The 27,346-nt window shown below is 51.7% G+C and overlaps 1 protein-coding gene and 2 non-coding genes across 3 annotated transcripts in view; 1 reads left to right on the top strand and 2 right to left on the bottom strand.

Annotated features, from left to right (window-relative positions):
• The window catches only part of VAC14 (VAC14 component of PIKFYVE complex), a 58,972-nt gene extending 32,693 nt beyond the window's left edge, over positions 1 to 26,279 (bottom strand). The window contains exons 1-12 of the mRNA XM_005490753.4: positions 26,125 to 26,279; positions 22,769 to 22,919; positions 21,985 to 22,152; positions 21,232 to 21,294; positions 20,155 to 20,262; positions 19,285 to 19,394; positions 18,251 to 18,357; positions 17,123 to 17,257; positions 16,702 to 16,854; positions 14,622 to 14,676; positions 8,095 to 8,239; positions 7,740 to 7,805 (exon numbers count right to left, since the gene is read on the bottom strand). Coding sequence (XP_005490810.2) covers positions 7,740 to 7,805; positions 8,095 to 8,239; positions 14,622 to 14,676; positions 16,702 to 16,854; positions 17,123 to 17,257; positions 18,251 to 18,357; positions 19,285 to 19,394; positions 20,155 to 20,262; positions 21,232 to 21,294; positions 21,985 to 22,152; positions 22,769 to 22,919; positions 26,125 to 26,228 — 1,365 coding nt within the window. The 5' untranslated portion in view covers positions 26,229 to 26,279. The remainder of the gene's footprint in view (positions 1 to 7,739; positions 7,806 to 8,094; positions 8,240 to 14,621; positions 14,677 to 16,701; positions 16,855 to 17,122; positions 17,258 to 18,250; positions 18,358 to 19,284; positions 19,395 to 20,154; positions 20,263 to 21,231; positions 21,295 to 21,984; positions 22,153 to 22,768; positions 22,920 to 26,124) is intronic.
• TRNAG-GCC (transfer RNA glycine (anticodon GCC)) lies at positions 15,634 to 15,704 on the bottom strand. Its single transcript has one exon. It is a non-coding gene; the product is annotated as a tRNA-Gly (tRNA).
• TRNAG-GCC (transfer RNA glycine (anticodon GCC)) lies at positions 23,741 to 23,811 on the top strand. Its single transcript has one exon. It is a non-coding gene; the product is annotated as a tRNA-Gly (tRNA).
• Positions 26,280 to 27,346: the final 1,067 nt, after the last annotated feature.

Genomic DNA, 27,346 nt, shown 5'->3' with positions numbered 1-27,346 from the left:
AGGCACCAGCTTGGTTCTCAGGCTCTCACAATGGGGAAATAACACCCATAAAGGCTTCCAAGTCATGTTGGCTGGAACTGGCAAAGGGACTCAGGGCTTGGCTACGAGGGCTGGCAGTCAGGCAAGAGCCAGGATTCTTATTCATGTGGTGCATTTTGCCAAACCCAACACAACCAGGAGCTGAGGCACTGTGTAGCTGATGTACAGCATGACCTGGCCACTCATGACTGCCTTCCTGCTGCGCTCACGGCTGCCCTGGTGCCCCCACCCAACCACATCATCCAGCTGCGTTTTTACCAGCAACTCTGACAGCTTGAGGAAACACGACCAAGCCCCCAGGCCAGGCAAGAAACAACCCTGCTGCATCCCAAAGCTTTCAAAGTCATGCCTTGAGGTCAGATCCTTAATCCAGCCTCTCAGGGCTGTGTCAAGAGTCCCATCTCTGAGATCCTGCTTGGGTTCAGGATGCTTTGGCCAGGGTAGCCAGGGCAGCAGAGACCAGCACCACTGGAGGGTATCCAAGGAGTGCACAGCTTTGGAGAGGTTAAGGAATATCCCCCCTGAGGCAGGTTACAGGCAGGAGGTGGAAAAAGCAGCATAGGCTGAATTCTGCCACTGAAAAACATGGAGGAAGTAACAATCAGGAGGGATCAGTACTTGAGCACTGGGAGGAAGAGCAGGCAGCAAAGAGCTGGGGTTTTCCAGCCGTGGGAAAGAGGCAGGAAGCTCCAGCTCCCGCTGATTCTTCCCGCACGCTCTGGAGAGGGTTCCCAGCTGGGGACAGAGGAAAGGCAGGAGTGCTTGGTATGCACTGCACATCGCTGTGCTGAGCAGAGCTGGAGCTGGCTGGCTTTGTGCGAGCCAGGAGGCTGCAAGAAAGCAATATCCTGCCATTGCCATGGCAACGGCCGGCTGCGCCAGGAGCCAGCCGGGCCCATCCCTCAGGAGCCCCGCGGCCCTCGGACCCACAGCGCTGGAGCTGAGGGCAGAGCCCAGCCCAGCTGCCAGGCAAAGGTGTGATCCTGACAGCCACCCGCAGGATCAGCCCCCAGGAGCGTTTTCTGATCCCAAGGGGATTTCTGGGAAGGTTTCCCAGTGGGGATGAGACATAGGACAGTGTGCCCTGCTGAGGGCAAACGTGTGCCTGGCTAGTGTAAATAGGAAGGAGCAGGAGAAGCAGTGTCATGATGGATGGGGAGACCTGTCCAATGTCTCGAGCCATTCCCAGCACAGGGATGAAGAGCAGCATGGAAGAGGATGAGCTCTGGGTGGCCAGGGAATGAGAAGCAGGTTTCCAGACAGTTATAAATAAGCAGCTATTTCTCCTCTCTGAGAATAGGCAAGATTTCTCCCTGCGTTGCCTCCAGAGCACAGATTTTGAGGGCACACACAACTGTCAGCTTCTCCAGATCTAGGTCAGGTTAATTTGCTGCTTGTTCTGGTTGAATGGAGCTGAGAGCAGCTCTGCTGGCAGTGGCATGGGGGGAAGCAGCCCCTGGATGGGGTGTGCTGGGTGGGATGCACCTCCCTGTGCGTGCAAAGCAGTGCCTGGAAGATGGAGGGGCATTTGCCTCTTGTCAGAACCCTGGGCTGGTCCCAGCCCAAAGCAGAGGAAGGGGAGGGGACCCCAAATGTGCTGCAGACCCCTGGGAGTGAGACTTAGCATCCCACAGCACATGATGACTACTAGGACACCAGAGCAGGCTGCAGCAGCAGCTCCTGTGACACATGCAGTGGGAGGGTAAGACTGGCTTCTCAAGGTGCTGTCCTTGCTGGTATTTACAGATAAGCTGTGAAAAACAGGAATAAATTAAAATGCCTGTGTGCATCAGGGAGATGCTCCTGGATGGCCTTGGATGTCCTAGTGGACATCTAATATTCCCTGGGCAATGAAATGGGGCACTCTAGATCAGGTTATTCTTGCCAAGGAGAAGATGGGAATTCAGCTGAAGCAAGATACTACCAAGACAGAAAACAAGAACATGAAGGGCTGCAAAGCACTTCAAAGAGGCCCAAAAATGGAAACCTCCATGGCATTTCCAGGATGGGCAATGCAGGTGGTGGAGAGACCCAGTAGGAATAAGGAAAAGCCAAGGATGCTGCTGGGTGCTTTCTCCTTCTCCACAACATAAATGTAGCCCCATTTGTTTTATATTTTTCCTCCTTCCAATGCTTTTAGCTGTAGCCAGGGAAGGAGGCAGCATGGGCAGGCAGTCCTGGAGCCAGGAGCAGCCAGGAGCAAGGCTGGCTGAGCCCCAGACACACACAGTGTGAAAAGCAAACTTGCATCCCCCCTGCCTCCAGCTTTAAAGGCAGAAAAAGAAAAGAAAGCCCATCATTAATCTTCCCACACCAATTTAACCAAACCTCTTTTTAGGTCCCCAACACAGCAACTTTTATCCTCTGATCTTGCCAAGATCTACTTTTTTTGCCTTCCCAGGAGAGGATGGGGATCAGAGGGAAGGCAGAAGGCCTGGGGGCTTCTCCTCTCCTCCCCAGGGCAAACCCTGCCAGGTCACACTGACACATGCTCACAGCACCAGCAAATACAACTGGCAGTGGGGGAAGGCCCTTGGTAACAGAGCTACAGCCATCCCAAACCAAGCTGAAACCTGAAAACTCCCTGCCCACCCTCCTGATTTTGTAAATCCCCCACTGTCCCTGCTGCTGGGGGTGTGAGGGCCAGGCCTGCAGCACCCAACACTGTCACAGCTCAGAGCACCCCTTTAAATGTGTTTAATTAGCACACATGGGAGCTCTACATGCCACCTGATGCCAGTCAGGGCAGGATGCCAAGGAGATATTTCATAGAATCATAGAATCCCAGAATATGCTGAGTTGGAAGAGACCCACAAGGATCATCGAGTCATGGAATCCTTAAGGTTGAAAAAAAAAATCTCTAAGATCACGGAGTCCAACCGCCATGCTCACAACCAAACCATGTCCAAGTGCCACGAGTGCTATTTCTTCATGCATTGAGGGCAGGGAAGGATGCAACACAGGTCCAGCTGGTGGATGGGGCTGGGAAAGCCCTGGAGTATCCCATCAGGCCATGCTGTGGGAGGCTGGATGCCTGCAAACCCTTTAAACTCAACACCCACAGTCCCAGAGCTCATGACAGGCAAAGGGCTCGCTTTTATTTGCTGTCTCCCACCCACCACCTCCCTCTGCACACAGGGAACCAGGCACCCAAAGGCCAGCTCACCAAATCTTGCATCCTACATCTCCATCCCATCCTAGACCCTCTCCGAGTCAGCATCCCAGGACAGAGACTGCCTGTCCTGCACGGCAGTCAGGTTTTCTGTGGTTTTAGTCTGCTCCATAACTTCACCCAGGAATGCTACAAGCACCACCTCAAGCCCAGATTGCCAGTTTACCCCAGTTGCTCACTGTACACATAAACTGCATACACATGTGTATATGTAAGTTAGGAAATTGTGGTCTGAAACTGGGGCTAAGCCAAGAAGCTCCCTATGAATCATACTCCCCACAAAGAAACTTCCTATTTCTGCAGGATGCAGCACATAGATCATTGTTAAACCAGGTGGTCCTGAGTCCACTGAGAAAGCATCACCCCACTTCAGCTTACAAGCTGCTTCCACTTATGGCAAACCAGGCTAACTGCATTTTCCACTATCTGACTGGAATTACACACATTTCCTTATACCCCATTTCAGTCCCAAGCTCACCCTCAGGGTCGCTCTCAAGAACCAGTTGCCTCCTTGCTTCAGTACCTCATAGCTTTGAGCCTCCCTCCAGAGAAGCTTTACCACCAAAAAAAGTTTAAATAAAGTCAGGCATACATATATTGCAGTTCTCCTCTTTGCTGTCTTTAGCTTACACCTCTGCTTTGCATCAGCTCACAATATTTCAGCTGTGGCAGGTGAAAGGCCAGGAGCTGGAGGACAATGGCTCTAAATCCAACAGAGCAAAGCTCCAAACCAAGCCACACTAAGACAGCTATTTGCTTTGGCACAAGCCTTTGTTCAGTGTCATTGTACTGGGATTGGGTGCGACAGGAGAAGTTTGCCAGGATTCAGTGTGACAGCAGAGCTCAGAGCAGGGCACAGACCTGGCTTTGAAACCCTGCAGTGCTGCAGTGAGACATGGCAGCAGGACATGCAAAGGAAAAAGATGACTATCAGTATACCACCATCCCAGGGTTTTCTTCTCTTCTAGTTTAATATTGGAAACCCAAGAGGGGGTAGAACATTTCAGCTTCTTGTGGGAAGTTGGCTTGAGGGTCATGCAGAGGTTCAAGTACATCAGAGAACCACATAATGGTTTGGGTTAGAAGGGACCTTTAAAGACCATCTGGTTCCAACCCCCCCTGCCACTGGCAGGGACAACTTTTGCTAGAAAAGGCTGCTCAGAGCCCCATCCAACCTGAACACTTTAATGGATGGGGCAGCCACAGATTCTCTCAGCAACCCGTGCCAGTGTCTCACCATCCTCACATGGAAGAATTTCTTCTTTGTAACTTATCTAAACCTGCCCTCCAAAGTCAGCAGCAGCCAAGGCTTAGTTCACTCTCTCTAGAGAAGGTCACCAACTCTTGAGGAGACTTCTGAAGGAAGTGCTTCTGTACTCAAAGCCTTGCCCAGCCACTGGGCAGGTTTTCATGTTAGCAGAGTTGAGGAAGCCAGAGTCTATCCTGCTTCACATCAGACACCAGCTCCACCTCATGCGTCATTCCTGCATGACTCAGACAAAAGTCCCAGCACAACTTTCAACCCCCAACAAGATGGAGGGGAGCAGATAAGCAAACAGGAACATGTTCAGCCATAAAGAAACCATTTCATTCTGGAGCCGGAAAAACGAAAACAAAGCAAAGAAAGAAACCGAGTGGCGTCACCGCTTTGCAGTTTTCTCAGAGATGCCTCAGCTCCTGTTGTGTTCACTTCAGCTCAGTGCCTGGATCCATTCAGAATCCAGGGACCTGAGAGACTACATCCAAAGCTGCCTTTGCACCTTGAACTTGTAGAAGGAGGCAATTTGAAGAATGTGTCTTCTTTTCAGCAGGGGTGCCTTAAGCCTGCAGGTGGAAAGGTCCCACTCACTGTTCCCAAACAGCATTTCCTAACTTTTCATCCTTCCTAACATCAGTTTTTCAACCAGGGCAGCAAGCAGATAGTGCAGAAAAACCCACTCCCAGCAGGATCCAGTTACGTCTTGTAAGGAAGTTTTCAAGCACATCAAATTTTAAGCAGGGCTTTCATAGATTGCCTTCAAAACCAGGTCTCAAAGGCAGGACAGAACATCTCCCTGTCAGGAAAGCACAGGAAGCAGCATGAGGTGACGCAGTGCAGCAGCACAGCATCTGACAGAGAGGAATCCTGGATCCTGACTTGTCTACATATCAAAGGGAACTGCCTGCTTCAGCTCTGCTCCAACTTCTCTGTGCTGCCTTTGTGAATCTTAACGAGGTCTCTTGACCATTTCTTTACTGGCACAGGAGAATTGGGTAGGAAGGGGAATAGGAGAGATGGCAGAGATGACTCAGGACACTGCAGATGCATCATGAGTTACTGGCCCCTGTTCAGCACAGTGGAGGTGGTGCAACACCCTGTGCTACTTGAATGACAAAAACAGGGGTGAGAACTTAAGGGGCATGGATCTGGCTCCATCCACCATGAGTCTTCCTTTGCTTTGAGCTTGATCATTTATGGCAATGCAGAGAGAGACTGAGAGCAGCTCAGCAAGACAAGACCATAAAAATAAGGTGCCTGAGTACAGTCTTGCAGTCTGATGCACAGACTAGCACTGACCCTCTGAAGCCAGATTGCCCTTTGGTGATGAGCTGGTGACAAACAACTGCTCCAGGGCACATCAGCAGATTGACAGGTAGCCTCCAAACTGTGTACAGGAGCCAGGAGAACTCTAGGCACTACAGAAGGATGCTCAACCTTGCTGGGAATAAAGACGATACTGACATTGCTGCTGAGCAGGTTCCCTTGGGGAGGGCAGTGTCAAAGGATAAAGCACAAAACCCCTCTGAAGATGTGTCCACACCTCATGCTACACCACACAACGTGCACAGCCTTATCTGGAAAGAGGAGGGAGATGCCTCTCATCAGCACTGATGTTTAGCTCACACAGGCACCCATGCTGACCATGTGATCCCCAGGCTGTTATCCAGGAGCTGCTGGGGAGGGGTCACAGCCTGCAGGTGACATGGGACACAAATACTGCACTGGCTAAGCAAGCACCCCACATCCCCCTTCCTAACAGGCACTGACACAGCAGGTCAGTTAGCTCAGAGTGTCCTCATCACTCCTAAGAACGTCCAGCTCAAAACCTCCCTACTATTTCAGTCATTTCTATTTCCTGTGCAGAAAGCAGCAAATCTGGTTGACAGCCAGCTGAGTGGTGGTGTTTAATGGATTGACTCGTCTATGGATTTCCTTACAAAAAAAGAAAAAAAAGCCACCTCCAAACATTTAAATAAATAGAAGCCAGGATTAAATAAATCAGCTTAAAATTACTTTTGAGCCATTCCCAGTTATGTCACATGGAGGAAATGCACCACCAGGGTCCTTTCTTCACTGTTTTTTTCAAATATTAATAAGCAGTGTAATTGCAACATGACTCACAGAGATCTCCTGCCAAGCTGGAGAGACTATCTGCAAGATGCAGGCTTTCTAGAGCGTTGCAAAGGCAGATGTATGCTCGGGGACTCTTTTGGAAAGGTCTGCATTGTAAGCAGCAGGAGATGGAAAATGGCCAGGCAGTTGCTTGCCTTTGCAAGTCATTCCCTTGCTTGCTCATTCCCTTCCCTCCTCTCTTAATGACCCCTCACACATGGGATTTATTGCAGGATTGGGGTTTGGTGCTCTAAGCATGTAATGCACAGAACAGTGTGTGATTTTTATTCCATGAGGAAGGTCTGGGATGAGAAACCAGCCAGGATCATTTGTAGTACTGGGCAAGAGGATCCAGCTGATGGTGGAGGCTCTACCAGTGCCCAGGCCAGCTGTGGGCCATGCTGCTGGCCTCCCACCCAAGCACTGAAATGCTCCAGGGAACAACTTACAGGGGGATGAGACAACACCACCACCAAAACTGAGATGACTGGAACCAGAGAAGAGGGGTGAAGAAGCAAGGCAAGGAAGCAGGAAAATGGTGCAACACCTTGGGAGCTGGGAGATGAAGAGCTCAACAGCAGAGCAAGCTGGCTCAGGTTGCTGCCTGATTATCCTTGCTCACTTCCATGCTGAGTGGTTCCCATCCAACCTGATGCCACTGGGCATCTACTGCAGCCCTGCCAGGCAATGCTGCTGTTGCTGTCCAAGCAGTGGGTGCTGCTTAAATGCCTCATGAATATGGATTTGGCACTGCCAGCTTGGACACAATCCCCCTTGCATCTTTACAGAGTTGTTGGAGAGCACCAGAACTCTCACTCAACAGGGTTCTTACCATGACCCCAGTCCCATGGGTGATGCCCCATCTGCCTTCCCAGGCAGGTAAAAAGGATTCTTAGGAGCTGGCTTTGAAGGATCACCTCTCAAAGATGGAGAACAATGTTTATATATCAGAGAACCCCCAAGACAGCAGAGTTTTCAGCTGGGCAAGTACCTGCAGGCTCTGCATTGAGTCTTCTTCAGTTTGGCCAACAGGGTAAAACCCCTCAGTGCCAAGACTGACCAAGCCTCACAAAATACCTCAGTCCTGCCAAAAAGCCCAAAGCCCAGCTGGATGTGGAGAAGACAGTAAGTTTCCAGGATTTTTGCAGCACCTACCTCATCTGACTCATCTGAGAGGGTCCGCAGCAAGATGGGGAAGAGGCTGTCGGTGTGTCGGAACATCTGGAAGCACAAGGATGGGTGGCATCAGTCCTACAGGCCTGGTCATGCCCAGCCACAGGACACCTGCCCTGTGGGAGGCTGCCAAGAGCTTCACCAGCACTTTCCATCTGAGCTGGAGAGCTCTTCTTCATCAAGCTATGGGGTATCTGGCAGCCAAAGCCTTCTCAGAAAAGGCAGGTGGACACACATTTGCAAAACTACCAAGACAATGACAATTTGCACTGCTGTCAAGGCAATGGAACAGGCTGGGAGCTGACAAACCCAGTTGAATGCTGTGTCCCCAGCTTACCTTCCGAGGAGTCTTGATGTACAAGTGGTAAAGCCACTTCAGGACTGCAATTCTGGTCATCATCCCAATGGATGTATCACTAAGGTGGTAGTCCAGCACCTGAACTATTCCATCCAGGTTCAGGGTCACCTGTACCCTCTCACAGCTGCGTGGAAAGAGAAGAGGCTGGTTCAGCGTGACATCCAACTCATTCTTCCCATGGTGGGGAAGTCTACAACATTCCAGAGGCTGCATCAAACACCTCAGCTCAAATCCTCGCTATATCAGGTTGCTAGTCCAGACAGGCCTTGAACATTTCCAGAAATGGGCCATCCACAACTTCTCTGTGAAAACCATGCCAGTGCCTCACCATTTTGTGAATAAAGAATTTCTTCCTAACATTTAACCTAAATCTCTCCTAGTTCAAAACTGTTCCCCCTTTTCCTATCTACCTATGTAAATAGTCACTCTCCTTTCTTATAAAGCTTTGGAAGCAACAGAAATCTTCAGTGCTTTGAGTGTTACCACTTTTCCCAAAGCAGCTGGTACCTACATGTGGGAAGGCACCACTCTAAATGAAAACAGTATCATGGCTGTGTGAGAAACTGGTCCATAGTGCAGCTGCCAGATTTGGGGCTCAAAGATTAGAGATCCATAAAACACACTTGGAATCCACCCCAAGGCTGACCAGCTCAAACACCTTCAGAGAACATTAACCCTTGTCTACTCAGCTCCAATCTGATGAAGGCATGCATCCAGCTTCCACTGATCCCACTGGGTTAGTCCTGAGAACTGCAGATGGTGCCCTGTCTGGCAGTGAGTTTGGGATGCAGCTCTCTGCTGCAACCCTGCCTTGACACCTTCATCTTGATTCCCAAAAGCCTTCCCAAAAGATCAGGATAACCCTTCATCATAAACAAGGTATGAAAGGAAGTAACTTGCTTAGTTCACCAGGACATTGTCTCTGTTAGAAATGGACAGCTGCTGTAGACTCTTAGCTCTTGGTCCTCCAGTTTTTCACCCTAATAGCTGGAACCTGCACTGGGACAGGTGATCCCAACACAGAAATTGTCATGATACAGCATTTTTATGTGCTGACTGTGATCCTGAAATCTACCTGATGGTTTCCCACCTCCTTGACAGCAAGAATATGAGAAGCACTTGTCACAAGAGACTCATTTAAGGAGAGATAATGCTTAGAATCAAGATGGTTGGAGAAGACCACCAAGGGGAGGCTGCACTCAAGAGCCATGTCACACCCCTCGTACCCAAAGTACTGAATTATTCAAGGCTGGACCAGGCTCTTGCTGATTTTTCCAGCCTGCACAGAGCTGCCATGCATCTTGTTTGATAAGAAATCCTAAGGGGCAGATTTCTCACGGTATAATTTGCAAGTAGAGCTGTGGCTTAATAGGATTTGATCTTGCCCAGGACACACGTTGTAAGGGCGAGACGAGGAGGCTGCAGCCCCTCAGAGCCCTGCGGGGATCTGACTGCTTGATCTGCCTCACGTAACAGATGCTGGGGGCTGCAAATTGCATTTCACTTTGATGTTGGAAACAACAGCCGAGGGCGAAATGCTCAGACACACAGAACTGAGGGGAAGGAGGGATCCAGAGCATGAGGAGTTTGGGAGAGATGTCCAAGGGAACAGCATCCTAGTTCACTTCAGCCAGCCTGAATGAACACTGCATTTGGTTTTCCTACAAAATCATCTCCCACGGCAGCTGCATAGCCTGCCATGCTCCCAGTACAGGGCTTCAGATGGAGAGGAGAATGAAACCTTGACCCAGTAACACCTCCACACCAAATATACATATTGCCTGCACAGGATAGGGAAAAAGAAACCTCAGGGTAATGCATGTTTTTAGAAGCAAGAGGCCAAAAGGACAGCACAGAGAATTGGTGCCTGAAGCTGGGCAGTTTGGAGGTGGCTTCAAAGCTGTAACATCCCACCAGCTCCTGTGAGGTAAGTGGGCAGAATGCAGGGTGCCATGGGTTGCCACAGCACTGCTGTCTGCTGATGCTGGACTTCTAACAGCACAGTAGAATCTTGCTTCTACAAACAATTTCCAATCTGGTTTCTGTCAAAATCACTCGTGAAAACCCCTTTTCCATCACAGCAGTACCTGGGTAGAGCCTGGGTGGCTCAAGGCAAAACCCACCTGAGCAGACCTCAGAGGTGGCTGGGAGCACCAGGCTGACCTGGAGCCAGGCACCCCCAGCCACACTGTGCACCACTGCCCTGTGGCTCTGCTGGGCTCAGCTCCCACTAGGAGGGATTGCAACTGGGAAAAGCTCCTCACCAGCTACCCTCTGTCCACAGCTGCTCAGATAAACCTTTTAGGGGGGTTGCTGGTGGACAAGCAGCTCCTTTACTCAGCACAAAATCCAGGCACCACCATGAAAGGAGAAAGAGGTCTGATGAACATGGGAAATTGGGCTAAGAACCTCTCACCAATCCTCTGGGATAGAGCAGCACCAGACTGTCACGGGCTACCCCCCTTTGCAGGGGTAATGGCAGCAGCTGAGCGCTGCTGCAGCTCCAGAGCAGGGCTGGCAGCTCAGCCTGGCTCTCCCTAATCCCCAGGCAGAGGGAGCAGCAGTGATGGCATTGCATCCATGTGATCCCCTGGGCCTGCCACGCCGCTCCCAGCGCCGGCATCTGCGGCAGGGCAGATGTCAGATGCAATCACTTCCATGTAACCCACTAGCCCAGATTCTCCTGCCGAGGATGAGCCTGGCCCTGGCACCGCCCCCGCTGCTCGCCTGTGACAGTGAGAACAGCTTTCAGGGCAAACTGAGCAATGGTGGGGGCTGTGCCAGGCTCTCACCTCTGAACACTGGGAGTCTTTGCTCAAGATCAGTGGCAGGGCAGAAGACCCATCCCACAGCACATGCCCCCATTTCAGAAAGCACCTTCAGCATGGGGACTGAGCTTACTTTCCACTACATTCAACCCACAGCAATGTTTTTCACTCCATGTCCTTTATCAATTAATTTTCTCACTTCTCCCCTTTCTTCAAGGGCTTCTGCCTTCTCTCTCCTCAGCAGTCACCTTTTCTCTGTCAATGTCTGAGCTGTCATCTTTCCCCTGGCCTCCTGCCTGGTCTAGCTGCTTTCCTGACCCCATTTTCAGACAAGGTTAAGGTCCAGGCCAGGATCTAGCCTTTAGGCAAGCCCAGCAAAATGGCCTTGCCAAGGGTGGAAATATCCAGGTTCTTTCACCGTGGTCCAAGTCACAAGGGCAGCTCTCATACAGGCTGGCAGCTGTGCTGCTCAACAAGCTCGAGCCAGTGGCCAGGAGATAAATAGTTCCTCTCTGCTATTGGTCCCACAAGCTGTCACTTTCTTGTCCTTCATTGCTCTCATTTCAGTGCTCTTGGCTTCCTTCTGCTTACTGCAGTTTCCAAGATCTCCCAGGGAAGTGATGAGGCCAAGGTCTAGGCAGAGGCATCCAGTCCAACAAGCTGGAGATCACTGTGACAAGGGCTGGAGCAGCGTGCCTGGGGTTCTCCTCCAGCTCACCCACCCAAGCATGAAGTGGGAGCAGCAAAGGGAAGCCATCTCCTCACTGCAGGCTGGAGAGCAGGGCCAGGAAGAGCCACCCTGGACCTAAAAGCTGTGCAAAACAAGGTGCTGGAGAATGGATTCCAAGGCAGGCTTGGTGCCTTAGCTCACAGCAAGCCATCATGTTGCTTTCAGCCAACCATCCCCTGGGTGCTGCAGAGCACCCAACACCATTCCTATCCTCCACCAAAGTATTCCCACCTCCAGAGGCTCTTTCAAGATGTATCAGGCTCTGGGCATGGGGGAACAGCAACTTCCAGCATGACACAAGCAGCAGTTATTTTAGCTTTGTAGGAAGCACTAACTACCACATTTAAAAGCCTGCTTTAATTGCAGGCTTGGGCAGTTCAGCCACGTGGCAGCCACTTGCCCCTTCTGCAGAGCAACACATATCTTTACGTGTCCATGTGTTGCTGACCACCACCTAAGGCATGAAGACTTCCTTGCCCCAGGAAGTATCACAAAGGCTCTTCTTGGAGATTTCATGTCCCTTATCTAGTTTGGTGAGGGACTGTGATCCCATCAACTTTGACCCATCATGCAGACAGCCTAACACTGACAGCTTCCAGCTGTGCCCGACCCTCTGCCCAGTAGCACCATCAGGAATTTGTCTCAAACTGTCCAGGTTTTGTTTTGAAACACCAATGCAGTTACAAGAGCCTAAAAAGCACTTTCCAGCTGTTTTGGCCCACTGATGCAGGACAGACATCTGGATCTTCTCCTGTGGCAGCTCAGACCAACGGAAGGAAGCCCGGGCTCTGCTCCAGCAGCCATGCTTCCACCTCCCCTTCCTGATCCAGCCTCACACCAGCTAACACAGCAGCAGCATGCTCAGCCAGGCCATGGGAAGGACCCAGTGCCTTTGAAACACGGTTCTGGTCCACTTCCAGTGACACTTTTTGCAGAAGCTAGAAGTGGGGCCCCCATCTGCATGAGGAACCCCAAAACTCCTCCAGCCCTGCATAGCCAGGCTCTCCCAGCAGCCCCAGATTCTGTCTTGGCATAGACACAGTCTCCATCTCCTAGTGGATGCCACCAGGAAACTCCCCCAAGTAAAGCTGGCAAATACTTGGGAAGAATTTTTAAACACAATTTAGGAGCAAGGGGATTGCGTGTGTCAGTTTGCGGCCACAGGAATGTGCCCAGCATCCATGTGTTGAGCAGTCAGGCCTTGCCATCTTCCAGGATGCCATCTTCCCAGAACATGGCCCTCTGCAGACACCAGGCCATGATCTCCTCTGCCCCCACTGACCAAGGTCCTCCCTCCCCTGCTGCAGCAGCACTGTCCCCCTGCAGCCAGCTGGGGAGGGCAGGGGAAGGGGGCGTGAGAGCTGCATGCCTGGCGCCCGGCCACGCTCCCTCACTGGATCGCTGGGGGAGGGTGGGGGAAAGAACAAAAACAGAAGCAGAGTGACTTCATCTTAAAAGGCAGCTGCAACTTCCTCTGTTTGCAGGCTTTCCAGCTTTTCCCAGCAACACAGCGGCGTCCTGCAGTCCTGCCTTGACACCCAGTGGGCATTCAGCATGCGGCAGCTGCCGCTCCCCGGTGTGAGTTATGGCTGCTGAGGGCCACGGGTGCCAGCTCCCGCCTTCCTCCAGCTCCAGCCAAGCCACACAGCCTGAGCAATGCATGGAGCACCAGGCAGATGTCCAGGGCTCCTGTCAGCCGTGTACAGCCCTCCCCCAATCCCCCGTCAGTCCCCCACAACTGATGCAGTGGTGAAAATTATTCAGGTGCCAACACTGGACCCGCAGAGAGGTCACACAGGGCAGGTAAACCCCATGGTGAAGCCTGGAGTCTCCTGTTGAAAAGGGCAAAGGAGGGCTCAGGAAAAAGTCCCTCTGCAAAGCCAGGTCTCTTAAAGATATGGAGGGTCTTGCCTTCTGTCCTAGATGGTTTTCCCTGGTGGTTGAGTTGCTGACAGAACATTTCAGCTTGACCAGCTGTTTTCCTTCCGGCTCTCAGTGACACTGGGACAAGTCATCCCAGCTCTCCCTGCTTCTGACCCTCTTCAGTTTTCACTCCTTCTCTCCCTCATGTACAAGATCTTCAGCACAGAGCCATGGCTATCACTTATCCTCCTGACTCAACGCTTCTTCTTTTTCTTTCCCCACCTAGCTCCCCATTTCAGCCCTATGCACATCCACTTCTGCACTTGCTAAACTTCAAGGGTTGAGCAGGGTCAGGACACACCAACCACAAAAAACTCAGGGAAAATAATTTAACCACCATAAACCAACATTCAGGTGCCAATGAAATGACCTGCACTTCCAAGAAAGAAAAAAATTAAGGACATCATTAAGACCAAGGTGTAGCTGGGCTGTGCAGAAATGCAAAAAAGGAACAGAGAGTACAGACCATCAATTTGAAAAGCTGATGCTTGCACTGCTCTGGATGTATTGTGATGGGCATCACGCTGGTAGGATGCAGCTAAAGCAAGGCAATCCTATTTTGGGGATCACAACAACAAATAAAAATAAGCATCAGCACAATTAAAGTGTTGGAAATCACTGCCTCTGAGTAAAGGAACTGCAGGCAGCAGGAGGAAAGGAAAGCTATTAGAACAGATGGATTTGTCCCCCAGTTCAGATAGCTGGATGGGAAGAAAGGTATTTGCAGGAGAGATCGTGCTGGGCAGGGCTGACAAACGCCACAAAAGGCTGGCAGGAGGCCAAGACCTGCTCAGCCCTAGGTCCAGCCCCACAGACCTGGGCTGTGGTAGGCTGCCAAGACAGCAGCATGGACAGGGTCAGTCTCTTCAGGGAAAAAGCACCTCAGTTCATCATACAGTCAAGCCATTTTGGTGCAAATACATCAGAGAGAAGCAGTCAGCTCCTAGAGCATCCCCAGTCATCCACCCTACTGGGACCCAAGACACCCCATCTGTCTCCCAGCCCAGCCTCTGTCAGTCATTATCTCTACCCCAAGAAGCCTTCCCTTCTTCTCAAGCCCCTCTGAAACAACAAACAGACCATACCTGGTGACTGTGAAGACACCACTGTTGCTGGAGTCACCAGATGCATCCAGAGAATCTGGGGGCAGAAAAACAGGAGACACAGCTAGTGGGGTGATGGGGAAGGTAGACAGCAGGACTGAGAGGCTGGAGAGCTGCATGACCTTCTGCAAAAACATCACCAGTCCTTGTCTGAGGGGTCCAGGGACCCAAGGGAATCCTTCTGCCTGCAGTGAGCATTTCACTCTCCTTGTCAAGCCCTTCTCTGCTGCCAGACAAGCTGGTACAGAACTGCACTTACCCAGCAAAATACAGATGAGCACAGCTTCCGACCACTGCCCCAAACTGAGTCCCCTCCTCTGTAAGACAGACCCAGACACATCCTGCTGATGGTTCCAACCATTCTCAAAGATGTAGCTCAGAACTGCAGAGCTGCCTTTGACTCTTGATTTCAATTCCTAAATATACCACATGCATAGAGAAGCTAGAATCCAACTCAGGATATCTACACTCGGCCATAGCCTGACTCCAGGCCAAAGCCAAGAGACTCAAACAGCTTTCCAACCTCTGCTCCATGCTAAAACTGGGTCTCACAAGCACGGTGACAAAGCATTACAAGATGAACTTGACTCTTTGTGCCCCCTTGTGCCAACAGCCTCTACTCACACAAGCAACATCACCACATCAGCACACTCAAGGAACAGAGCTGAGTTTCTCATAGAAAGGCATCAGAATTTTATCTGATCCTGACTGCTTCAAGGTGCAATTTGATAGCAGAGGGGTTCAAAATAAAGCAATTAAGTTTTCTGTTTATCTTTTAAAAGTCTTCTGTGATAGATTTTAATACAAGAGATACAATACTGCTGTGCTATGGCAGTAAATTTTTCTGCTTTATCTCTTCTAGTAAAAAAAAACTGTACAGAGGTAGGTAACGAAAGCTTTTGAACCTTTGTTGAAGACTATGGTGCTTATTTAGACTGATATTTGGAAGTGCCTGGGTCCACGTTACGGATAGAAACCAGAAAAAAAAGCATATTGCATTGGCCGGGAATCGAACCCGGGCCTCCCGCGTGGCAGGCGAGAATTCTACCACTGAACCACCAATGCTGTCCTGTCAGCATCTCTCCGCGCCTGCAGTGTGCTCCTGCCATCCCAACTGCTGCCCACGCCCCCACTGCCACCACACCCTGCCCGGGCAGCTCCCCCAGCAGCCCCCGGCTTCCCCGCCTTCCACTGCTGCTGTCGGACAAGGAAATCCTCCGGACTTCATCCCATCCTCCTGCTCCCTCTCACAGCAGGATTTTCCAAAAGCACTGGTGGGCGTGTTACAGGAGAGCACCGGGCTGAAGGCACAGCTTTAGTTGTGATTTAAACATTAACACATATTTCACACACCTGGACAACAAAGATGTGTTGTGTCAGAAGAAATGTTTAGTTATGCCAAGACCACAGCATCCAAGGAATGTTGGAGGGCAAAGACCACTGCTGCTCCCAAGCATTGATTCATGGGCACCACTTTGTTTCTTTCACTTGGACCCCCCTTCAGGTCTCCCAGCCCATTTGCACACTTTCGCCTTTTATGTTCTGGAAATTTTAGGACTGGGACAATACCTGCAAGATGGTCTGGAGAGCACCATGAAGCTGGAAATGATCCAAAATTATTCTTCTTTCTGTTCTCTACCCTTCCCCACCACACACATCCTCCTCCATGAACATGCTGATGCTCTCCCAAGACTAACACAGCTCTCTGAGCTCTTCTTTCGGTGATGAGGCCTGCTCCCAAACTAAAAGTCATCTTTTTCAGGTCAACTTGATGACTAAGTTGAAGGGGAGGCATTGTGAGAGGATGGGGATGCTCATCAGGGCATGCAGCAACGCAGCACCACCTGGGCTCCAGGTCAGACCAATGACCCTCTCAAGCAGCCTGTAACAAGCATGTCTATCTCACCAGAGGATCATCTGTGCAACATGTTTCCAAATAAAGCACAGAGATCCGATGTATTCTGAGTGGCTTCAGGATACCAAACCAACTCAAGAACTTCTCTTGAGAACATTCCCTTGACCTTCCTTACACCTCTACTGGCCCAGACCAACTGGGACTCACCAGCAGTGACTGCCTCTGGCCTGGAGAGGGACTCCTCTGAGGTGGGCTCTGCTGGTATAGTCATTGATGGCTTGGCCTCATCCATTTCATCATCCTCTGGGATAACCAGCTTCATCAGGCTCTGGTTGCACACATTTGCCACCTCCTTGATGTCTGAGTGAAGGCAGTGTAAGGAACATGCAGTCCCACATGTGGGCAGGTGCCGGCCATGGAGAAGCCCCTGCAGCCCCATCAGGGCTGCCCCAGCCCAGCCACTGCAAGCCCCCTCACATCCAAAGGGCACTGTGGGTGTTAGCACTTGGTGGGAGAACTTTTCCTGGACCTGCACCCCAAGGGCAGGAAGCAGGCAGTGGAACAGGCGCTTCCCTGAGGGCTGCTGCAGCAGGAATGGAAGGGGAGCAGCTCTGAGCTACAAGGATACTCTTCTTGCGGTCGTCGTAGGACAGACACGGCAGGACGGCCGTCAGGATCCCTGAGGAGTACGGCAGCATCACCCGGCCGGCCAGCTGGATGAACTCCCGCATCCAGCACATGGCTGTCAGCTGGATCACGTCATCTGCAACACACCAGACAAGCAAAGGTGAGGGAAAGGGCAGCATGGGCCCCACAGGCCAAGGACCACCTGCAAGCAAGGAGCTGCCTCTGCTCCATCCCAAGAGAAGCTCATCTGAGACAGTTTAGTTCCAGAGATCAGTTAGATCTGAACTTCCAGTGAGCTTGAGATGAAATACAATAATTAGGTTTCAGTTAACTCAGTTCAACCCATAATGCAGGTTTCCTCATTTACAAGTACTCTGTCAAGCTTCCCAATGCATAAAGATATTTCTTCAGTCATACTGTCATACTCACTGCAGCTGTGTGTCTGGGTCTAGCATCATTCCTAGAGGTGGGGTTTTAACAACCTCCCTAAATTCTGGTAGAGGCACCACTGCCATGGCACTCTGCAGATGCAAGGCCAGATTTTAAGCTTAAACACTATAAATTCATTGGGAGTTAGTTTAATCAAGAGCAATCAATCTATCTATACTTTTCTATCTCCCAGGAAACTCACTCCCATTCAGCAACATTTAAAGACTGCAATGGGCAAAACCTGGGAAGAAGATCCTTCTCAGGAAACACATCCAGCTGCAGCTGTAACTCTGTGCCTACACAGCAGACCCAAGGGAGCTACAGTGCAGCACTGGCACAGAGCCCACACACATCCTTATCACTCTGACCTATGCACCAAGTGCCACCAGAGGTTGCAGTAAGACCTAAAGAAGATCCTCCCAGAAGTGCTGGATATCCACAGCTGCCAAATATTTTTTAGGCATCTCCATTTTGGATGATGCCAGATCTGTGTTCTGGCTGGGGAATCTGCAATACAAAAGCAGTTGTGCCAGCTACAGGAGAGCTGCCTGTTCCCTCCTTTCAGCAGGATTTCCATGAACAGTGACAAAAAAAGGTGAGCAGCTAAGCTGGTGAAGAGCCTGCTGGAAAACTGGCCTGAATCTATAGTTGGCACCACAAACCAGGAGGCTGGTGCTACTGCCTGGTCCTGTGCACTCACCTGCTGCCTGACAGTGGATCACCAGGATATTGGCCATTTCTGCAAACTTCACACTGGAGGGATTCTTCTTGATCTCCTTGAGGAATTCTCCAAGAGCCATCTCACACCTGTGGAGAGGCAGAGCAACTGGTTAGCACTTGATGGCCCCAGAGCAATGAGGGAGACCTTATGGAGACTGTCTTCTCCAGGTGCACATGGAGGGGTGCTGGTGGCATAGCAGAAGTGTCTTTGCACGGAGGCAGGGGCAGGAAAGATGAAGCTGACAAGTTCACCCTGCCCCACAGCAGAGACTGCACACAGGTGCAAGGACAGAGGTGATGGCAGCACAGAGCCCCCCACAGCCACCCAGGTTCTGTGGATATGGAGGTGCAGTTGGGCAGATGGTACCCAAAGCTTTCAGTGCTTGTTCCTTGACATGTGGATGCTGGGAAAAAAAAGATATAGGGAGGATCCAGAAAGGCTTTGCAGGATAGACCCAGGCCAGTCACCACTTACTTATGCCTTACAAAACCAGTCCAGTCACTCTCTCCTAGCACAAAGTGCCAAGTCCTTTGGCTTCCCTGAGAACACGCAGACATTCCTGCACTTCAAAATGCCTCTGTCTTGGGACCAGCAGTGTATCTGTGGAGCAAGATCCCAATCCTTGCTTCTCTTCTCCAGCCAGGAGATGCTGTGCTGGAGATCTACCTTGCCAAGAAAGTTTCTCACGCTGCAAGTTTCTTCAGAGAGCTCATCCCCATCCCAGAACCACACATGAGACTCTGTGGCTCTGAAATCAGGTGCTGGGAAGGCAACAACTCGACCAAGCCAAAAGAGTTTGACCCCCAGTAAAGAGTAGGGCATCCTCCATGACCATGGGACAGGGGAGACCCTTGCCAAGGACAATTTGATCCACTGCCCAAGCCAATTTGTCCCTCACCACACACATGGAGCTTCACTGCAGTTACACACAAGAGTTGGAAATCAATAGAGAAAGTGATGGGTGAACAGCAAACACGACACAGTCCTTGCAACCAGCCAGCCTCCACACTCACATTTTCCGTATATCCTTGCTGTTTTCTCCCAGGATCTGGAAGAGTCCATCTAGGATTTCTGGAAGGTAATCCAAGAGGTTGATATCAGGCACAGACTCTAAGACCAGGATCTAGATCAGAGAGGAATACAAAAGAAGAGTTTTCAAGATGCTGACTAACATCACCAGCCCAAATCTGGCAAGATACTGAGGAATTTAGAGCTGAGCTGTGTGGGATAGGGGGAAGGAAAAGAGGGCACTGTGGAGTTGCCTATCCTGGGAAGCAGCTGAACTAGCACAGCAAGCAAGCAATCAGCCTGCAGCAGTGCTGCACTTCCAATCACAGCTCTGTTAAACAAAGCAGGGATCAGGAATGACTGCCAAGACACATCCAGGCAGACCTGGGGTGGCAACAGTAACACTGAGAGGGGGAGTACAGGGGAACACATTTCCCCAGACCTCAGCTAAGCACCAAGAGCTCCTGCTTTGCACAGAAAGGAGAAAGCAAGTGGAGTTCCCTTGCCTCCTGGAGAGCAACATCCCTCCATCACCTCTGCATGATGGAAAGCAGCCTAGCACCATCCCTTGGGAAACTGTAACCTCTAGAGCAGAGTATGTCCATTTATACAAGCAACATTTGGAGTGTACTTTGTAACTTGGTGTGCCATGCTCTGAACAGGCTGGCAGAAGTGTCATGTCCCTGCCACTGCAACAACAAGGTGACAGGGAGTAGGACTTTTAAAGAAGCAGGTAAAAAAACTGCTGCCTTAAAAACCAGCCCAAATAAATCCAGGAGCCTGAGCTCACACATTGCCATGGATATCTGCAGTTTCCCTGGACATGGGAAGCTGATGGAGCTCAGAGTGGCACACACAGCACCCCGTGCACGTACCCAGGATATGATGAACTGGCGGGCGTACTGGTTGTTGGAGTAAATCCTCTCACGCAGCAGTGGGATGAAGCCCACCAGGTCAAACTGGTTGCTCTCCGTCACGATATCCTGCAGAGCCCAAGCAGAGGGTGTTAGAATGACTGCCAGCATGCAGCAACCCTAGCCCAGTCTTTTTAAGCCATGTGACAGGAAAAAGATGACAAGCATGAGTCTGCAGGTCAGGAGACCTGGGGAGAAGGAATCATGCAGTTTATCCAGGCAATGAGCTGGCAATCCCCCTCAGGCAGAGACTAATGCTGAGCACGACCCACACAGGGATGCTCCTGCCTGCTGTGTGCCAGCCTGGCTGAACAGGAAGATGGGAAGCTTCTCTAATTCATGCCTCAGTGCTGTGCTGCACACATGAGCAAGCACTTCTGATGCAGCCACGTGGATGGGGTGGGAGAGTCTCCTGACTTCCCTTTACAGCTCTTTTCACACGCTTGGTAGATTTTGCTGCACAGCCAAGTCCCTGGCCTTGGTGCAGTGGAGCAGATCTCCCAACAGGAAGGTTTGCAGCAGCAGACTGGTGTGATAACAAGGAGTAAGGGCAGGGCCTGGCAGGAAGCTGCTCACCTCTGAACAGCAGCAGAAAAGGAACTGGGAGGTCTATGGCAGTAAAAGCTCATCAGCAGGCAGAACAGGAACGGGAACCAAGCCCACAGCCTGAAGTAGTAACAGAAGCTCCACTCACATCATGACTCCCTCAGGCGAGGGAGAGAGAGAGCAGAGGAACAGCTCTCCTGCTGCCTGGCACAGCACTGCAACCCTCAGACTCAAACCTTGCTTCCACCAGCTCCCATGAGCTGAATGCACAAAAGGCACTGCGTTAACCCACCAGCCTCTCCACCCAGCTGCCTGAGAAGGCCACCAGAGCCTTGATTGAAGACGCTGCAGTCAGTGAGAGAAAAAATGTTTTTATAGCAGCCACAGGACAGAGGTGGGATGGCTTTAGCAGCTGCAGCCTTGGGGACTGACATGTTCCCAGCCAGGACATGGCACCAGCTTGCACCAAGGACTCTTGGAGAGCAAAAATACCTTGAGGAGCCGATCAAGGAGCTCGGAGCCACTTTTGACATTTGGGTCAGGATCAGCAGCCAGCTGTGAAAGAATGAAAGACAGAAACAAAGAAACATTGCAACAGTGGGTCCCAGGCCTGCCCCCTGCTCCGCAGCACAGCTCCCAGGACTGTTACTCTCCTTTGACAATACAAGGAGAGACATACAGAAGTCTCTTTATCTCCAACTTCTTATTAGGTGCCAAAAAATTCTCCTGAGAGATTTCTCCCCTAAGGGGGAGACCAAGCACACATCACCTTCCCAAGCTGTGCAGGTTTTCATGGGCCAGCAGTCACACTCTCAAAGAACAGAGAAATGCAGGTTACCATGAAAATCTGCAAAGGCAGACACACAAAGTTTTGACACTACAGACCCAACAAAGCCAAAGTGCTGCAGAGCTACTTTGCCTGCAGCAGCTCTCTCAGGCTCATTTTCTAATACCATTCAACAAGGAGCAGGAGAATACATCCTGGAGGTGAGGACAGACAACAAGGTATCTTACAGTCAACTTCATACCCACAGTATCAGTGGCTACTGTGTAGAAACTGCTCATTTTGCTGATCCTTGTGGGTCCCTTCCAACTCAGAATATTCTGTGATTCTGTCCTTCAAACCTGTCTGGGTCAAAGTAAACCAGCTGCTTGGAAAGAAAACCTCGGACAACTTGGTTTGACTTGGAGACGATGATGACTAGTCCTCAAAAAGCACCTGGGGGTTAAGAGGAAGCTTCTTACCTTGCTGAGGCCATCAAAGAGCACGTTGAAGTGTGGGAGGACAGAGCCCCTGGCCACCTTGACAATGTTGTAGAGAGCCTCGCAGGCGTAGTACCGCAGGCGACTGTCAGTATCATTGAAACACGTCAGCACCGGCTCGATCAGCTCCTTCAGGTACAGCCCAGAGTCCTGGGGGCACCACGACACTGCTTAGCTAAGGACCATGCCACAGACAGGGGGAAGGGATGGTGCTGCCCTGGAACTGCAAATACTCAGGCTTGTGATGGCTTTGGTGCACCTATGCTGGGCAGGATTTACTAATGAATTTTAAATTTTATTACTGAATGTTGTTATTCAGGTACAGTGAGAGCAATCAGGTTTCCTGGGTATCTGCCTCATCTCCTGCCTTCAGGGCAGAAGGAGCCAGGGATGGATTTCTGTGTGGGCCAGTGTCAGCAGCGCACAGCAGGAGATGGAAGGGCTGCAACTCTTGTCAGCTTTTTTAACACAAACTAGCACCCAACCTGCTGAGTCTAGTCCTACTGCTGGAAACTGAAAAGGGACAGATGCCCTTTAACCACACCTAAGCAGCTACCAAGGTGTAACCAGACCAGAAGGTGCTCCTGGGCCCAGAGGGTGTGTGGCTGGGTGTGCTGGCGAAACTCCAACACAAGGCAGTTGTAGGCTGCAATGCAGGGAGGGGGCTGCAGGGCCACCAGCCTGACTCTTCCTACCACACTGGCCCAAGAGGAGCTGCTGTTCTCTCACCACAACCTGCACAAACCAAAAACCCCACCATACCTACCTTGCCCAGGGCAATGGAGCAAGCAGCGAGGCCAATGAGTCCTCCCTTCCGGCTGTGGGGGTGCTGGGAGAGCGCAAACTCCTGGGACAGGATCTGGATCACGTGCTTGATCTGGGATGTGTTGTTCTGAGCCACAAACTCTCGTACCAGCCTGGGGAGAGAACGGGGAGGCACACAGGGAGGTTTAGGTTCTGGCTGAAACAAACATTGAGGGGCTTGGTGATGGAGACAGGGACTTTCAGGGCCTTTCACAACAAGCATCAGAAAAAGCAGTACTGAGGAATCCTTAACGAACTCAAAAGTGAAACCAGAGCTCTCCCCTCCTCTCCACTCACATCCACCAGCAGCTCCCTGCCCTCCTGCTGCTCCAGCCTGCAGCCTCCAACATGTTCATAAACTCTCAGCCCATGCTGTGCTCTCAAGGGCCAACCCAGCGCAGCTGTGTGCTTGCAGAGACGTTACCAGGTCTTTAACACCCTCTCCAACACGGCAGGTTATCAGGGTCATTTACCCCCAGCATGGCACAGGATGGGACCTCAGCATGCACCCAGCTGGTGGCTTGGCAGTGAATTGCTGCCCACCAGGCCTACATACAGTGCCATGGTTTTGAACCCTTCCTGCCACCCATACAATGGCAGTGCTTCAGTTAATGCTCCATATATTTAACTTTACTACTAACAGTATATTTCAGTATATTCTTAAACAACCCAATATTTAACAAAAACCCAACAGTTTCCATATATAATACCTCCTTCTCCCTACTAACTTGCAGCTCATTATCCAGCAATAATTAACACATCAGCTGTGGATGAAGAAACCCATATCCCTGCTCCTGCCTACAGAACAGCTCCCAAGTCCCAGCTTGCCCACCCAGCCCTTCAGCCTCAGTTTGCTGTTGGCAGAGCTCTTGGCCGGGCAGGGGTGCGGGCTCTGGTGCAGGCAGTGGTGCAGGCAGGGGTCCAGGCAGCAGGAGCATTGGTGGTTCAGTGGTAGAATTCTCGCCTGCCACGCGGGAGGCCCGGGTTCGATTCCCGGCCAATGCAGTGCTCTTTTCTTCCTTTTTGCTTGCATTTCTATCCATAATGCAGATTTAGGCACCTCGAAAACTCGCCTAAGTAATCATCTTTACCTTAACTGCCAAAAAAGGTGTGAAAGCCTTCACTGCCTACCTCCACAGAGGGTTTCTTTGGCACTATATGAATCTCGCACTCCTGACCAGTCTTGCACTTTATAATCCAGGAAAACCATTACAGAAGATATTTATGAACTTTCCCTCCTCAAAATTACAAACACCAGCTCTATTCTCATCTCACTCTGTGCAAAGCAGCTGCTCCCTTTTGCCCTGGGGATACCAGGCAGTCCCTCCCTCACTCTCCCTAATCCAAAGCCAAGCTCTCCAACAGTTACAGCTTGATCCACATTCACAGACTGCTTTAGGGATAATAGCTCCATTTCCAGTCTTGCTCTAAGAAGAGAAACACACTGAGCTTGAGCATGACAGACCACTGGGGTGATCATTTTGCTACCTACATTTTACAGATGCAGCTTTGTTTAAACAGGAGTAAGTTTACAGACTTCCTTCATGAGTTTAAAGGACTCAAGATTCAATTAATGAGGCAAAAAGTGCAGCATCGGAGCCCGCAAGCATCAGGAGCTCTTCCTGCATTATCAGCTGAAGGAGCAGGTAGTTCCTGAGTAAAGAAGCAGCAAGTTCCTCCTGGCTTGGTGCCATGGGCATGGAAGTGATGCTGTTGAGGCCATTCTATGATGGGTTTTAGATGAACTAAACCTGTGAAATCTGTAGAAAAGGTTGGCCCTTGCCTTTTTCCTCCTCACACTCTTCCCAAGTTGTACTTCCAGCTTGATCAGATGAACTGCCTGACCCCAAAGCAGACCTTGGTTGGTGCAAGGCCAGCATAAACCCTTAATCCTGGGGCAGAGTAAGCTGGAGTAGAGCTGCTTGGATAAGGCACAAAGTATCACCTCTCACAATGCAGCAAGGAAGTTAGTCAAGTACTCCTGAGGCTGGAGTTAAGTACTCCTGAGGACACTGCAATCCCCCCACAATAAATTATTCCCATAACAAAGAGAGAAAATGAGAGAAAACTAGACACACCAAAGAGCAGAAGGGTTGGATTTGAACCAGAGCACGCACTCCCCTTGTCCCAGGTGCCATTTTTCTCTGCTGACTTCACACAGCACCCTCCGTGTTCAAGGCAGGCAGTTCCCACACCACATCCCCACTGAACTCTCAGCACAACTCCATCCCCATATAACTGAACTGCCTGACTGCTCCCCTTGCAGGCTCACCATGGCCACATCTCCCACCCAAAACTCACCCACCAGTTTGGCCCATCGCCCCAGCCCTGTGAAGGGCTGCACCCTGAGGTGATGTTTCAGATCTCCTGCAGGAGCTGAGCTCTCAGGCAGTGCCAGAGAGGACACAGTCCTTCCCAGGGAAAGCTGTGGCCAAGCACGGCACCCAGACCAGCAGAGCGAGGGTGAAAAGACAGGAGACGCAAGGAACGCGTACAAGCAACACCACAGGGGCATGGACACACCAGAAGGTGCCCGCAGACCCTTGCCTGGCATGATCCAAAAGGAAGGCCCAGATCTGCTGGAACAGCAGCTGTGCGGGAAGAACCAAGGGCAACACCCGACGGCCAGGGGTGACAGTGATCCTTCCCATCTCTCTAGCCAGGATCCAGCACGGGACAAGTCTGGGTGAGCCCTCGGGGGAGAGGCACCAGCACTCTGCATATGTCGCAACAGAGCAAGCAGTACATTTCCAAGGAATTCCCACAGGGATGCCACTCACGTATTCACCTCGCACCGGGCACCCACGGCCAGACTGAGCCTTCTGTCAGGGGCTCCTGGGATGCACCGGGAGCCAGCGGGTCCTCACGGGCACCAGGAGCTGGCACTCGGGATAAGCTTCGGTGCCCGGTGGGATGGGGCTGGCAGACAGGGAGCAGCTCCGGGAGAGATCCCTGCTGCCTGAGCAGCGCCCACGGCGCTGTCCCCGACAGGGTCACCGCGTCACCTCAGCCCCTTCCCGGAGGGTGCCAGGCCCGCAGCCCCGGTACCGCGGGGTGCCCGCCATCCCCGCAGTGCCCGCTCCCACCGGGCACGGGGCCGCTCCCTCCCGCTGCACGGCTGGACGGCTGGACCCGCCCAAGCATCACGGGCCGGCTCCCGCCACGCCGGGGCCGCAGGCAGCCCCAGCACCGCAACACCTGTCCCCGCCCTTCCTGGAGCACCGGGCCGGGCTCCCTGACCCAGCATCGGGGCCGCCCGCACCGGCACCGCCCTCATTCCCGCTGCCCTCCCGGTTCCCGGTGCCTCCCGGCACTCACTTCTCTATCTCCAGGGCCGCCACCTTCCTCTTCTCGTAGAGTTTGTCGGTGAGCGCCCGCACCACGCCGGGCGTCAGCGGCGACAGGTCCCGCTCCGCGTTCATGGCCCCGCCGCCGCCACCGGCGGCCACGTGACCCCAGCCGGCCGGCTCGCACACGTGACCCCTGTGCGCCGCACAGCGCCCCCGCGCGGCGCGGAGACACGCGGCACCCGCTCATTAACCGCGCCTCATTAACGGCGGGGTCATTAGCCAGAGACGCCTTGGCCAGCATAGCCCGAGGGGCACAGTCCCGGCCCTGGCCACAGGCTGATGTCTAAAAGGATTTAGCAGCACTTAATCACTGATTAATTTAATATTTACCAAGTGATTCGACAGACTCTGCTGTAACCGTAACAGTCACTCAATTATCTATTAAGTGTTTAAACTCGCCCATGCACCCACACAGACACACCGGTAGATGTTAGTAAGTGTCCCCAGCCGTACCTATTGAAATTCCCCTCAAGTGCCAGTGAAATACTTGGACCGAGTGCCCTGGTGTTCCTCAGTGGGTGAGGGTTGAGCCTCAGGGTTTGGCGGTATTGGTGCAGGCTGCAGCACTTCAGCTTGTGGCACAGACCAATTGTTTGTGCCCGTCTAAATGTCTCCTGCCCAAAGGATTCTTCCTTTTGTGCCAGCACATCTGGCCACCTCACACTTCACAGGGTGCCTTCTGAAAGTGATCAGGACATCTCATTTCAAGCTCCCTGTGGAGCACTTGGCACACCCAGCATGGAGATAAGGCACCTAGGGAGAACCTGAGAGTCCAGACTGAACAGGAATTACTGACAAGGGCAGGATTGTCAGCAAAAGGGACTGATGTGGTGAGCAGCTGTGCCAAGAATCTGCACCTCACTGTGGATTTATCTGATGTTTGATAGAGAGAGGTAGGAACAGAAGATGCCACTTCCACATCATGGAGCCTTTTCTGTGGGGCCAATGCCCAACTCTGTGGTGTTCGTACAAGTTGGACTCTTGCGTTTCTCTTTTTTATGTAATGGTTCTGCCCTGGTTCTCTCCTCCCTCCTTTGTGCTGCCAGTTATCCCAACTCCTCCCCAGTTGCCTTGGAGACTAATATATTCTTTCTCAAATCCCTCCCCAGTGCCCTGTCCGTCACTCAGTGCTCCCACGCTTCTCTCTAGAAACTTCCAGCTAGAGCGTTGAGTGATTGGCTCAGGGGCCG

Source organism: Zonotrichia albicollis, chromosome 13 (assembly GCF_047830755.1).
Source record: "Zonotrichia albicollis isolate bZonAlb1 chromosome 13, bZonAlb1.hap1, whole genome shotgun sequence".
In the NCBI taxonomy this organism is placed as follows: Eukaryota; Metazoa; Chordata; class Aves; order Passeriformes; family Passerellidae; genus Zonotrichia; species Zonotrichia albicollis.
The sequence above is the reverse complement of the archived record's forward strand: the minus strand, read 5'-3'. Positions and strand labels throughout refer to the sequence as shown.